At 32.5% G+C, this 15,878-nt stretch overlaps 1 protein-coding gene across 5 annotated transcripts in view; it reads left to right on the forward strand.

Moving 5' to 3' along the window:
- Positions 1 to 15,878, forward strand: part of SSBP2 (single stranded DNA binding protein 2) — a 330,924-nt gene that overhangs the window by 278,989 nt on the left and 36,057 nt on the right. For 3 of the 5 annotated variants that reach the window (XM_044266152.1, XM_044266159.1, XM_044266141.1), the window contains 4 exons: positions 1,553 to 1,619; positions 2,479 to 2,549; positions 8,387 to 8,478; positions 14,975 to 15,023. In XM_044266152.1, coding sequence (XP_044122087.1) covers positions 1,553 to 1,619; positions 2,479 to 2,549; positions 8,387 to 8,478; positions 14,975 to 15,023 — 279 coding nt within the window. The remainder of the gene's footprint in view (positions 1 to 1,552; positions 1,620 to 2,478; positions 2,550 to 8,386; positions 8,479 to 14,974; positions 15,024 to 15,878) is intronic. The other 2 variants (XM_044266168.1, XM_044266146.1) reach the window with 1 other exon arrangement.

Consider the following 15,878-nt stretch of genomic DNA (forward strand, 5'->3'; position numbering starts at 1 on the left):
GGCAAATATGGTTGAGGTTTGTGGAGTGGATGGTAGCGTTGTATCAATGTGGGTGTCCTGTCTTGAAGCATTGTGTTATGGTTTTGTACAGGAATATCCTTGTTTAGAGAGTTCTGCAGTACTCAGAAGTGATGAGGCATAATGTCTACAGCTTGCTGTCAGGTGGTTCTGAAAAAGATTGATGATAACAAGTGCATATAGAGAGAAGGAGAAGGGGTGATTCAGGGGCAGATGTGGTAAAATGTTGACAGTTGTGCAATTGGTGTCAGAGTCTATGGGAATCCTTTGTACTGCTTGTGGAATTTTTTGTAACCTGGAAAACATATATATATATATATATATATATATATATATATATATATATATGGTTTAAAACAAATGGGAGAACTTATCCCAAACTGGGTTTGTATGGAAGAATTTTGCTAGGAACCGATCCCTAAACTGAGATCTTAAATATGTCAACAAGAGGCACAAAAAGGTCTGTGAGTTCCTTGACATGAGATATTGTTTATTTTTGTTTACTTTTGTTTTGTTTTTAATGGTTGGCATTTAGATATTGATTTAATTCATGAATTGAAAAAACCTGAGGGAATTTTAGTTTAGAATGTTAGGGGCAGCAGCAAGAAATTACCCTGGAAAGATAAGCAGGGAATGGATCATATACTAGTGTATGTACTCAGTGTGCTTTTAAGAAAAAAATTAAAGAATTACAAAAATGGCTTGAGAAATGTCAGTTCTCTACTGTATGCCAAGTGATGATGATTAAGAAAATAGTTCTGATCTGGATATATATATTTTTTATTATTAAATTTCTTTTGAAATGTTTGAAATTTTTCACTAAGTAGACAAGATTTATTCTGCTTTAAGTTAAATTAGTGAATCTTATAGAAATTTTTGCCACTTGTCAGGATTATGTGTTCATGTGACTGGATACATGTTTGGTCCAGCTCTAAGTGCTGCTCAGATAACTGTTAGGAACTTGTGGTTCAGGACATATTTAGTATCACAGCCTTCATAAAATAAACCCTGTCTATTAATCACTCCACCTTTTTCACTTCTGGTTCTCTTTTTTTCCATTCAGCCAAATCAACTGAACTTAACTGGAGTATTATTTTTCTAAATGGTTTCTTAGGGAAAATGTAACAACAAAAAAAGTTTATTGGCCCCTTGGCATTTTAGTCCTGCTGCTATTGTAATGCCAAATGAGTAAAATAATCTGTAGAAAATAGAGAGATTACATTCAAGAAGCAAAATTCATAAGTTAATTTGAAGGAAAGGCATTGTACTTCTCAGGATGAAAGAGGACAATTTTGCCTAGATTTTTGTTTCTAGGAAGTACTTATTTACAAAATTTAGCAAGGTAGAATCTTTTTAGAACTAAGAACTTATACTAGGTATGTAGAGCTATAAAATTTATAAATTAATGTGAAATATAAGAAATCTGGTGAAATACTATATTTGTAATTATAGGAATTTTAAAGGAGAATTGCTAAAGCACTTATTTTGTAAATACTTAGAATATTTTTTTGTTTTGTTTTACTAAATATCGTAGGCACTTGGAGGTGTCCCAGGAAGTCAGCCATTACTTCCAAGTGGAATGGACCCAACTCGACAACAAGGTGACTACCTTAAATTAAAAGTGAAATTGATATAAAGAGACTCAAATAAATCTTTAATTTTTAAGGACAATTTTATTTGTATTAATCTTCCATAATATACCAGTTGCATTTTTATAGGTTATATGGCCAAATGATTTTATTTATTTTTTAAGGTGCTGGGGAGCGAGAGAGAACACAGGTGGGAGGCTGGGAGAGGGAGAGCGAGAAGCAGACTCCCTGCTGAGCAGGGAGCCTGACACTAGGCTCCATCCCAGGACCCTGACATCATGATCTGAGCCATCCAGGCACTCCTCAGCTAACTCTTAATTATGCATGATATGATGATGGTGATCACATAAGAAACCGAAGTATTAAATATCTAAAAATCCATGTTTTAACTAATAACTGCTAAAACCATTTATGTAACTTCTAACAGGTGGGAATTAAAATGATTATTTCCTTTAGGATTTCTTCTGCCTTTTTCAGATAGTTAGTACATTTGAAAGATGAGCAGGAGGAAAAGAGGATGCTAAGTAACCAATGACTTAATTAATTTAACAAAAATCAATAATCAGGACCTTCCAACAGAGCTATTTAGGTACCACAGATGTGTGCAGCTCTATTACACTATTCCAAGGTAAAAGGTACAGATGGTAAGAGAGATACATTTCAGCACAAGTAGGAAGAAAAATTCAGTCTCAATGAATGGAGAATGTGGGCAAGTGGTCATAAGAGACAGAAAAGTAGCCATGGAAGCCAAGATGAAGTACATGACCCAGTCCCTTAGTAAATAAGGTTTAACACCAAGCAGAAAAGAGGCTACCACCTCCTGGTTTAGCACTCATTGCTAATATCTTCATACTTTTTTTTTTTTTTAAAGGGCATCCAAATATGGGTGGGCCAATGCAGAGAATGACTCCTCCAAGAGGAATGGTGCCCTTAGGACCACAGGTAAATAATCAACACAAAAACTAGATGCTGAGTTTTTTGCCTTCATCTTATACATAAACAAATGATATCATTCGCTGGCTTTTATTATATGCATTAGAGGCTTGATATAACAGTTATTAGGCTCTTGAGGACATAATATCTGTGACATGTCCAAACTGATGTAACAACAAACCACATTTTAACAGGTGCTATCACATATGCCTTTAGTACATTTGAAAAACTATATTGTGTAGAAATACATTAAAGGAATTACTATAAAAAGACAGCTATTAATTACTGTTTTGTTAACCAAGCTGAGGAAGTCTAAAAAAATTTATAGCAATTATTATAAAAGATAAGCATGAAAGTTAAATAAGTTAAATAAAACACAGTTGATATAAGATATGAAACAGAATAAACAACATAGAATACATTTCTATAAGTCTTTTAAAGAATGCCATTGATAGTTTCTTACCTACAACCATTTCTTCGTAGAATATGAAAACAATACTATTTAGAAATAAACATTAAATGGGTCTTATTGAACAAGATAATCCTATCAGTCTATATCAGATGTTAGCCTACTTCTCTAAAAGTTTCCAAAAGTACACACTGAGATTGAATCTATCCTACCTGTTCATGACATTTTTCAAGTATGCTATTACAGGATATCGTTTATTTTTGGTAAAACATTCTTTTGTCTCTCTTGGGAAAACTAAATGAGGTAAAAATTAATTTTATCATGTTATATTTCAAGGAAACTAATCCCAAATCTAGAGTTTCAAATTTCTATCTTATGGCTCAGAGATTAATGTGTCATAATGTTGATTAAAAGAGTGAATTAACTTATTTTCTTTATGCTTTCCAAGAATAGCTATATAAGTCCAGTTTTAGGAACTTGTTTCATGTATCTACTTTTAAAAAATTAAATTAGTATTTTGTTCTGTGCCCAAAGGAGTCAGAGAATTAATAATCTAACACTGAGATAATGTGAGTTAGATCTAGGTGTTTCTAACCAACATAAAATATATATATATACACACACACACATATATATCTTATTAAATAAAACATATATTTATATAACTATATTAAATAAAATATATATGTATAGTTTTATATATATATAACTATATTAAAACATGAAAGGCATTATAACCAAAATTTTCAGAGATACCATATTACATGAAAAAAAAAACTCCAAATGTTAATGGACATGACATCCTCAGAGTCAGAAAAAAATAATTTCTTTTATTTAGGCTCATTTATTTCTTGTGTATTTTCTTAAGAGCTTATAAAACTCTGATTTAGATATTTAAATTATTTTTCCCTATGTCTGTTCATGTTAGGGTCGATGACTTATGTGACCAACCTTCAGAAGTTATTGATAGCAATTAGAACTTATAAGATCTATAAGATATTCATTGACTGAATATATATTTTAGTCATTAATAAACTAAGCCAATTTTTCCCAAAAGATTTTCATAATAGATACATATTAAAATATACATAAAAATGTGATGCCTATAATTTAGTTATCATTATTCATTCAGTTCATTGATTTTTAAGCTAGCTGCTCTTTAAGCTTTTGCCATCCCAAACCAATATTTTCAATACTTTTTAAAAACTAGTCTTAGTTAAGAGTCAGTTTTACGGTGTTTGAATGATATGCCAATGGTATTTAAGCTTTATGAACACTTAGAACTCATTTGAAAATGCATAGATGGAAAGCATACTGGTCTTTATGTTTTATAAATATTTAGCTGTATGTTTATGTGTTTTGTGTTATAAGTAAATTACAATAGAAAGTAAGAAAACATGTTTCTGGTGCATAATCTCTTATTGATGAGTTTTAATACTGAAGTTTATCATGTAAGTGTGAATTCTTTCTTTGTATTTTTGAACTCAAAAAATTAGTTTATTTCTGCCATTTGGATTAGTACCCTTGCTTTATGTTTCTTCATAATTCGAGGGCAATAAGGTGTTTTGGTTTGAATTTACCTCAGAAGCCAGAACTACCTACAACAACTTCTTTAAATCACAGCATAGAAAATGTCAAAGATTAAAGGAAACTCTACATACCATGTACTTAAATAAAAAAGGAATCATATTAATATGAATGGCAGATAAGTAAAATGTGAGATAAAATAATTTGGATGAGGGTTTCTTGTGAAATATTTACCTGGAACACCTGGTATATGAAACATATGCATTATAAACTGAATTTTGTATAGAGGTTATCTGTGTTTCTTGAAAGATATTAAAAAAAATAATTCTCATAGTAGATATTATAACCATACAGATGTAACCAAACAGAATGCATCTGCTTTTTTCTAGTTGAATTATAGAAATCATCTCTGGAATATTGTTTCTAGCTTTATATACAAACATAAAACACATCTCTTTTTGATCGTAGATATTATTTCCATAATTTTTTTAACCTTAGACCAGTTTAATGGAGAAGAAAAATAATTATCTGTTGGAACAACCGAATTCCAAGAACAGAGAAATATATATATGTTCTGGTGATTCTTAGATAATGTTGATTTAGGCAAATGCACATTTAGATCATAGTAAACATGTGCTTGATACTTATTACATGAATGAAGAAATAAAAGTTTGCTCCAAATCTTGGCATATTTTTCTCACCCCTTTACCTGTTTTAAGTTTAATTTTGGTGGTAATATACAATTACCTACTTAATCAAGAAAAACATCTTACTTAATACCATATTTGAAGACATTTTTCTATTTGCTTTTGTATTAAGATATACTTAACTTGCCTGTGTTCTTATGCTTGCCAGATTCCATATGATTAACAGAAAAATTCACCAAAACTATCCAATTGTTTTTAGTTCTTCCAAAAATCTGAAGGATAAATGAGTTATATACAAAAGGAACATACTATGATTTCCAAATCAAATACCTGGGGTGGAGATGTGGTGAGATGAAAATATATGATAAGCTCTCATGTAAAGAGAGAATTAACTGATTCTGTATTTTCAAATTTCAGATAGGTGGAATTCAGCTCAGTAAGGGGAAGAACCTTCTAGAAAGTAAACTGCCCAATCATGGAAAAACTCTTTATAAACTTTCCAAGCAGTATCTGAACAGTCATTTTGTCAGGAACATTGCATTGAGAAAGAGATTAAACCAGATGGAATTGTATAGCTGCCATCCGCTTTAAAATTCAGTGAATCTAAATTAGCTTTTTCCATTCTGCCTTTGTTGATACCACTCGGAAAGCCAGTTGTTATTCTTTCTTGTCTTCCTGTTTTCTTTTGCTTCAAAATTATTCACAAAATGAAAATATTTTGTAAATCTATCAAATTATGTATTGGATAATTCCTTACTCATTTCCTGTGATACTAGAGCATTGGGTATACCAAGAGGAGTAAAACAGATTCTACCTTCAAGGTACTTACTGTTCAGCAGGAGACACAAATACATAAAGGAAAGCTATTATGCAGTAAAAAAAAAAAAGAAATCTAGAAAAGAAATATGCATGCTCTGTCAGGGAATCAGTACATAAATAAGCATGTAATTCTGTGAGGGTTGAAGGCTCAAGGGAAGCTGATGAGAAGAGGACTCATTTAAGTTGGTTCCTTATTAATGGTGACAAGAAAGAGTTAGCAGCTACAACTTTTGATCACCAGATATCATGTTCTTAATGCACCAAGCACTATGATAGGTGTTTTATATGATTTTATTTTATCCTCCAAAAAGCTTATAAAGGACATGATATCACTTTGCAGATAAGGAAATGAAGTTTGAGTCGATCATTAAGAGAAGTATTGGCCCGTGATCACACATATAGAAAGAGAGGCAGAGGAAATGGGGCTGTGGCAACAGAAGTTCAAACCAATGTCTTTCTATGTCCTGAGCTATAAAGAAAATTAATGTTTTCCTTGATAAAATGAAACAGATCTTCTAAGACCAAAAATGGAAGGAGACTTTTCTTTTGAAGCATTTCTATTATACCTTACCATCCAGATTTTGTTTCCAATGGCTAATTTTCTTCTCAGAGACTTCTTGCTAACATTGCTGGTACCACTACCATGCTTCATCCAGAGGTTAAGGAACTAACTAATCTAACTAATGACTCAGCTGTGGATAGAAACCATTCTATCCCATAGCACATACAACTGGGATGTTTAAGTAAGAGTTCCCTAAAGAAAAAGTAAATAAACAATGAGAACATGTAACTAAGTAATTTGTTTATAAACTGTGACTTACACTCTAGAATTAACAAACTCATTGACTATTTCCTTGTCATCTTAGCACCTACTACACAGAAGGCCACGCCATGAATTACCATGAGTGAAAAAGTATCTTGCATGTTTCTGAACCACAAGAAATCCATTAAGCTGGAGGGCATAGCTGGGAGTAGGGAAAGAAGGTAAAGGTTATAGGAAATGTATATAGGAAATACAGGCTAGGGCTGACCTCTGAATACCATCATAGAGCCAGGCTGAGGATTAGGTTATTTGTGAGGCCGTGTGGGGCATCATGGCTTTTAGGTGACATAAACAGGACTGACTTTTTGAATCATTGTTCTGGAGGCAGCATGAAGAATAGATGGGGAGGGGGAGAGGCTAAGTCAGAGAGACCAATGAAGACGGTACATAAGTCTCAGTAAGTGACAAGGAATAGTGTGATATGAAAGAAAGCACTATTCCAAGAGCTATTTCATAGGTCAAATCAAGAGACTTTGGTAACCGCCTGGAGGTTCTTAGCCTGGACCGTTGTTGTTTGGCAAGGGATGCCACAGAACTGACTGAGGAAAGCAATATGAAGAATGCAGTTGTGAGAAGAGAACACTGAGTTTACTTTTAGATGTGTTGAGCATGAAGCAGTGCCCCGATGGAAACAATCCAAATGACATTCAACATGGGAGTTATCCAGGAGCTTAGCAGAGATGTTGTGACCAAATAGAAAATATCTGGGATTCCTAAATAGTTGCTGAACTAATGGTAGCAGATAAGATTACCCTTAAACATGAGCTTATTTAAAAGAATGCTGTGGTTAGAACCTGAAGGAAAACAACATTTCAAGAGTTAGCAAAAGAAAAGGAGCCAGCAAAGGAAACGGGGAAAAAAGTGAGAAAAGTTGGCAGAATAGTGCTGTCAGAAAGCCAAGCATGAAAGCAGTTGATAGTGTCAAAATATATTAACATGACAATGTTAAAAAGCAATCTTTGGGCCCTAATGGAAACTAAAGTAAGCTAATATGATATGCATGTTAAAACATTAAAATGTTTTTCTCCTTTGAATGTATGTAAGAGATGCTGACAGAAGCCTGTTGCATGATATAATTCATGTATACATATTTTAAGTGCATTTTAGTTTTCATATATTGTTGTGTGTTTGTATATTTGTACATCTCTCTATGGGATATATTATTTTGTGAACAGAAGTTTACATTCAGCTTTCTTATGTTAGGTTCACCTGTTGGGTTTTTTTCCTTCAGCTTTTATGTAATTGTTCTGGGTCTGGCAATTTCAACATGCTGACTAATCGTCTGTTCTTTAAAAACAGAGTTTTGGATTTATAAAATGTTTTATTTGAAAAAGTTCACTGTTGTACAGATATTGGGAAATTCATAAGGATATGGTGAATATTCTAATTGCAACTGTACCTTAATCGTTTAACATGCTCCGATGATCTTACATAGTCATGTAGTTTTTAAAAGACACAGACCAAAGTAATTATTAAGATAGAAGCAATAGTACAAGAGTGGATCCTTCAGAGAATGAATTACACAGGCCTTATCCAATCAGGAGTTATGTAGGGAAATCATTAACCTGCTCTCCTTTCTTTCCCCCCTCCTCTTTGGTTTTGTTTTTTTGTTTTGTGGTAGTCTGACCCTTGGTTATCATTACAGAACTATGGAGGTGCAATGAGACCCCCCCTGAATGCTTTAGGTGGCCCTGGAATGCCTGGAATGAACATGTAAGCAAAATGCTATGTTATCCTGTTTAGTAAAGTATTCTATTTTCTGTCTTCTGAAGTCACACTAATTTGTAAGACAATTTAAGCACCTCAATTTCTGTGTAGTATAAAGTGAAACCAGAGAACATAAACTAAACATGAGCTGTAGAGTTTGCTACATTTTCACAACATATTGTTTTTCTGCCTTCTCTGGAGCTTATAATTTTTTCCATTTTCAAATGCCAAATGCCAACTTTTAGCCAGATTTTCATGTTTCATTTGTTTATCTAAAAATGAGTCTTTTATAACTAAGCACATAGGCTCCATAGAGTCTATATAAAACTACAGAGAGAGGGGCGCCCGGGTGGCTCAGCGGTTAAGCATCTGCCTTCAGCTCAGGTCATGATCCCAGAGTCCTGGGGTTGAGCCGGGCACTGGGCTCCCTGCCTGGCAGGAAGCCTGCTTCTCCCTCTCCCCCGTCCTCTGTTCTGTTCCCTCTCTCACTGTGTCTCTCTGTCAAATAAATAAATAAAATCTTTAAAAAAAAAAAAAACCCTACAAAGAGATGCTGGTACCAAGACAATGACGTAACTCCCTAGAAGCAGACAATTGATATTAACTTCATTTTAATCATACCCAGTAATTCCTAAAAGTTTTTAATTCCTACATAGAGTCCTTCTTTGGCTTTGTTGGTACCACTCATAACCCACCAAGAATTCTCTTCGGTAGTGTCTTCTATAATAAAGAACTTTTCATATGATTGGATGAATTTTTGTTTGAAAATTAAGATGTGCGTGGATGAGGACTAAACTAACAGTTTTTTGGTTGTTTTGGTTTGTTATTTACTGAAAAGACATTTCAAGCCCAAAGCCAATAGTTGTTTCTAGAGACCCAAAGTAATACTGTCAGTTAAGGGATTTTTATTTATTTTTCATTATCTAACTTGCCCTCAAAGTTCCACATATACCAGGTGCTTGCTCATGCCTTCCATTAATTCACTAAAGGATCAATTCCATGATGTGGCCTAAAGAAAGCTTACCAGAAATAATGAAACTGTTCCATATAGGGTTGTGGGTAGTTTCCTTGAATGTATTTTTCCATTAGTCCATGTTTTGGTTACTTACATACCAAATTAGATAATTCTGCCATCACTTAATGGCATTTAAGATATAATGAGATAAGCTCTTTTGATATAGATAGGGATTTTTGTGAGTTTCTGAAGCCGTTTTCGTGGAAAGCAATTTTGCCTAAAATAGAAAATAGGTTAATAAGTGGATACCAGCCAGAATCAAAACTAACAGAACAAGGGGAAAAAAGTAGGTCAAATTTTCCTATCACGTCTTTTCACTTTTAAAGTAAAAATGGGTAGGCATGAAGTCTGACTCTTCTTAAATCCCTCAAAGGCTTAGCCTTTAACGGTTGTTACAAAAAGGAGTGATATTTTATGCTTACATCAAAAGCTGCAACTCTCACCAATAGGATTTAGATATATATAAAATTTACCTACCTGAGATTCTGATTTTAAAATGCAATAGCTTTTAGGGACTATAATTTTGAATACCGTGTACAGATGTATGCAGTATACATTTGCATATTATGATCAATCTAGACTTATCAATAGATATTAAGATTGTATCTAATGTCATTTTGTATATTACACTTCACTATAATTAGCCATATGGTCAACTTTAGATCAACCTGCTTTTATGGGTATAGAGAAAGAAGTTATTTTTATGTGACTGTTAAGAGACTCAGCTGCTTAAAATTGTCTAGTTCTTTTCTTACATACACTTAAACATATAAACATTAACATTTAATGGATACAATTAATTCCCTAGACTATAGAGACTAAAAATATGGCTCAAATTTTTAATATTATTATTTTTATTGATACTTGGATTTGGGTTTCTCATTTAAATATACCCAGATGCTTTAAAATATTTCTTATTACATAATGTTGTATTGTTCATATAATTTCTGGTTTTTAAAGAACCTTGAAGCCTTCCAAATTCAGATTTCCATTATTTGTTACCTTTGACTTTTATTTGGGTTCTTATATATAATTTTTGGTTTTCTGTAAATTAGGATATTCTTAAAGAACAATGAAAATGTAAATATTCCCATATTTACATTTGTAAATATTTCCTTCAAACAAGGAAGTTCTGATCCAATGGATGATCCAACCAAAGAGAATAATTCTTGTGTTGATATTGGCCCCAGCAAAGCAAAAGTGAATTTAAAGAGATATAAAAAATAAAACGTATTATGTCTATTGTACTCAATAGAGTAAAGTTTATTGAAATTTACTTAATGATTTAGTATCTTTAAAATAAAGATACTGATTTAAAATAAAAATACTAAAATAAAGATACTAAAGATCTTTAAAATAAAGATACAAATCTTACTATGTTATAGCAAGTAAGTACTCGTTTTTTTTTTTTTTTCCAAATAAGTATTTCAAACTAGCATTTGTGGCTTTCTTCATGTTACTTTTTTACATGTTGGGTAACTTAAAAATCAAAGAAAAAGGCATCAGGATAGTGTTACTTTTTTTTTTTTTTTTAAGATTTTACTTATTTATTTGAAAGAGAGAGAGAGCATGAGAAGGGGGAGAGTCTGAGGGAGAAGCAGACTCCTCACCAAGCAAGGATCCTGTAGGACTCAATCCCGGGACTCTGGGATCATGACCTGAGATGAAACTGAGTCATCCAGGCACCCGATAGTGTTACTTTAAGCTATGTTTTTAACAGTCTAAGATATTTGTGTGCTAAGGTCAGGTGGGACCTGCCAGAGAACCATTTCTGGATGAGTTTTCTTTAGCTGGTCACATTTTGTTGTTTGTCATGAAAGTATAATGACAATGAAAATAACATCCAACCGTGCCCACTAAAGTAATTAAATACTGTATTCTAACTAGGAAACTATTTGGAACAAAATTTTGATAATGTTATTTAAAAAATAATTTGTTACCTCCAAAGAAAATGATAATTCCGATATAATTTATATATTTCTGTGCTCTAAACTCAGGATAAGTTATACGTAGTGTATCTCAAATTAAAGGTATATTTTTAATGTCTCTCTAACTACTATTTTTATAAATAAAAACTTAATATCAATTTCAGTAATCTAAAGTAGAATTTACAGACTATAGCCAGAATGTAAATGTTTTCAAATGCATTACAGATAATTTTTTCAAAGAAACTCTATTTCTAAATTAACTACATTTTTAGGGGTGTCTGGATGGCTTAGTCAATTAGGCATCCCACTCTTGATTTTAGCTCAAGTCAGGTCATGATCTCTCAGGGTCATGAGTTAGAACTCCATGTCTGGCTCTGTGCTCAGAGGGGTGTCTACTTGATGATTCTCTCTCCCCCTTTCTCTCTGCCCCTTCCCCAGCTCACTCGCTCTCAAATAAATAAATCTTTAAAAAACAAAAACAATAAATTAACTGTACTTTTACAGATTTCCAAAGAATTTAGGATTCAGCATTACAGCATGCCTAATTCAACTTTTTATATGTTGGTGTTCTATAGAAATGAAGAGGACAAAGGATTTCAAAGGATCTAGAACTTCTTGTTATCCTATAGAATGATAAAATTTAGGTAGTTACTATTTTGAAATCAAACAACTGTATTATAGAAGAAAAGAGGATTTTTCTCTACAGTAATCATAGTTGCTTGGATTGCATCATATCTGTATACCCTTACCAAAAAAATACCTACTTCTTTTAAACTCCATATTTTGCTCTATTTTTAAATGAGGCTAACCTTATTCTACTTCAAACTATACCTATATAAAAACTTACATTCAAAATAATGCCTTTATCATAGTTCATAAGTTATTTTCTTGATAATAATGATAGTCCTCAAAAGGACCGAGAATTACTGAACTTAAGTAGTTGTTTCTTTAAAGAAAAAAAATATATATTTATTTATTTAAGAGAGAGAGAGGGAGAGAGAAAGGGAAGGGGTAAAGGGAGAGAATCTCAAGCAGACTCCCTACCAAGCGTGGAGCCTAACAGAGGGCTCTATCCCATTACCCTGAGATCATGACCAGAGCTGAAATTTAGTCACGCACCTGACCACCCAAGCCACCCAGGTGCCCCTGAACTTGAGTAATTGCTCTAAAAGAACTACTCACTCATATAGCCCCATTTTATTTAGCACTATTTGTGAAACTTAAAATGTTTTCAAACACAGTGGCATAATTGGGGAAAATATAGCTTATCCATGTGAATTATCATATTAAATCCTTTTAGATCATATGAAATGACTATCATATTAAATGCAATCTAATATGAAATAATGTGCTGAGACTAGGTTATTATTTATCAAATAATTGAAATGCATAAAAGGTATTGTTACTGATAATAAATGTAACATTTAACATTTAATTTAATGGTATTTATTTAAGTAAAATGTTTAATTATTTAACAATTTAGCATATTAGTCTAACAAATAATTTTTAAATGGTAAGTAAAATATTTTATTATATTTAATCTTACATAGTCCTGTTTTAAACATAATATGTCAAAATTATGAAATCATTATCAACATAACATCATTATATACAAATTTTTGCCATGATTTGGATATAGTATATTATTATGCTGCTTTAAGATAAATATTTCCCAATTTCTTTATTATACTTCATTTAACATCAAAAAAACAATGTGGATTAATATCAAACAAATCAAATGTTTTACTAGATCGATACATATCCTATGTTTTACCTCACTTTCCATTCATTAAGACATTGAATCCTGTATGTGCGATTATCTTTCTAAAGTGCTAGAAAATCATCATCATCGCCATTTTAAAAGGCACCAGTTTCCAGAGACAGTATAAATGCCCTTAACCTTCTCCTCTGTGCACAGTACTTGGAACAACTCCTCTCTGGCATCTTATTTTATCCCTTATTCCTCAAACAGAATTGGGGGAAGTTGCATTTGGGCACCCTGATAGAGCCCATGGACAGAATTTTCAAGCACTTCCCTGTTGTTTATACCCATGGGAAATTCCAAAACAAAATGAAAAACAGTTCTAAATAGTCCAAGTTGGATCGCTTCTATCTAACACACTGAATTTCAAGTTTAAGGTCCCTAAAATAAGAATCAAGGGACTTTTTTTTTTTAATTAAAAATTTCCTCTGTCTTTCAATGCAATTAGAGGGAAAAGGGAATTTTGAGTGACCGTAATTACAGAGGACCTGCTGACAGCAGTCTACTTTTTGTTAAGTAGTATTTACTTAGATATACTTAATACTAAAGCATGAGAACAAGAGACCTTTTTTACTTAATTAGGCATTAAGTTTGTTTTAAAATATTCATGTCCTTTTAAGCTATAGAATACAAAACAGTATCCATCACCCTAAAATGAAGTAATATACTAACATACATTGACATAGATTACTTCCTATTTTTCCCTAGATTTACTGTGGCTACTGTCTTGAACTGTAATTATGAAAACAAGAAATGTAATTCCATTTTTAAAAATTAACTAAATTGAGGAGGGCGCATGTTGCATGGCGCACTGGGTGTGGTGCATAAACAATGAATCTTGGAACACTGAAAAAATAAAATAAAATATTTAAAAAAGTAACTGAATTATCAGTAGATAAGATAAGATAGAGTGATATAGATAGAGTAGATAAGATAGAGTGATATAAAATAATATACAAAGTAATATATAAAGTAATCCGTGATAGTCTATGTGGGATTTTTTTTAAAGAGCCCAATTTAATCACCTTTGCTATATATTTATTTGTAGTTTAATAAGAGCAATCATTTTATGTATATTGGTATTTTTTAAATGATTTTGTTTTAATTTTGAATGATATATATGTGGCAGTTATATTTATGTCATAGGATTACAGTTTATGTTTGTTTCATAATTAGTGATTTTGGAGTACCTGGGTGGCTCAGTGGGTTAAGCCTCTGCCTTCGGCTCAGGTCATGATCTCAGGGTCCTGGGATCGAGCCCCTCATTGAGCTCCCTGCTCAGCAGGGGGCCTGCTTCTCCCCCATCTCGCTCTGCCTGCCTCTCTGCCTACTTGTGATCTCTCTCTGTCAAATAAATAAAATCTTTTTAAAAATTTAAAAAAAAAAGAAAAAAGAAATAAAAAAGCTGAGGCATCTGGGTGGCTCAGTCAGTTAAGCACACAGCTCTTGGTTTCAGCTCAGGTCATGATCTAATGGTCCTCGCTTGGAGCCACGCATCTGGCTATGCACTAAGCATGGAGTCTGCCTGACATTCTCTGTTTCCATCTCCCTCTGCCCCTCCCCTAATCTCATGCGCGCTCTCTCTCTCTGTCTAAAGTAAATAAATCTTTTGGAAAAAAATAACTCAAAAGCTATGAAAATACAGAGAGTAATTTCAGTATTGAATTAGAACTGCATGGTAACTAAATTGTAACTCATGGTAAAACTGAATTGTAAATTATACTTTATGATTTGTTATTGCTTACTGTGAACGTTCAAAGCATAAGTTAAAATTTCATTTATCATATTATCTTGTAGGGGTCCAGGTGGTGGTAGACCTTGGCCAAACCCAACAAATGCCAATTCAGTGAGTATATGTATTTTTAAAACTTTCTTTGCTTGTTGTAGCATTTAGCAACAAAATCTGTGGCTTTCAAAAGTCCTACAATTGGTTATATTAAGTTTCTTAAAAAGTAATCATTCCAAAAATATATTTTGCATATATATTTTTTAAATATGTTTAATTTTTGAAATTATATAATTTTTTTACTTCACAGTCTAATATAAACATGCATTCTATGTAGATTAACAGACTTCCAAAAATAAAACAAAATATGATTTAAGCATACTACAGAAGCCTTTATTTATTGTAATATATATGTCATAAAATGATTTGATCTTTTAAAATAAATGTAATAATCACTAAGTTACCAGATAACCTCAATCTCTATCAGAGTTATTATGATTTTATTTATTATACTGTTATACCTAGGTTTGCTCTCTTACTATCCCAGGAAGCAAGTACACATTTGTCCAGTGCCTGTCAGCCAAATTGGAGTTCTTATACATCTATCTACATATCTGACGTGCTGTGAATTTTTCTAATATGTTTTGTGATAGCAGTTTGACTCACAGATATTTTTCTCTCTTAATAATGTCACATAAATATACGCACAAGTTGGAAACTAAGCTTTCGGTGTTAAAATTAATATGGTTTTAATTAGATGATCCTGGTGATGTTTTCCCTTCTTGACTTTGAAACTTTGAGTTTCTTTAGTACATGAGAGAGGTCTGCTGTGTAACTCTGTGTAGTGCGTGCACTGCACAAAGGTTTCTCACTCAAAGAATTCAGTACAGCTCGTGCTCCACTTGTAAAGTCTATGAATATCTGCCCACCAGGGATGCCTTTTACTAATATGCACAGAGATAACTTCATTCACTG

Source organism: Neovison vison, chromosome 1 (assembly GCF_020171115.1).
Source record: "Neovison vison isolate M4711 chromosome 1, ASM_NN_V1, whole genome shotgun sequence".
Lineage (NCBI taxonomy): Eukaryota > Metazoa > Chordata > Mammalia > Carnivora > Mustelidae > Neogale > Neogale vison.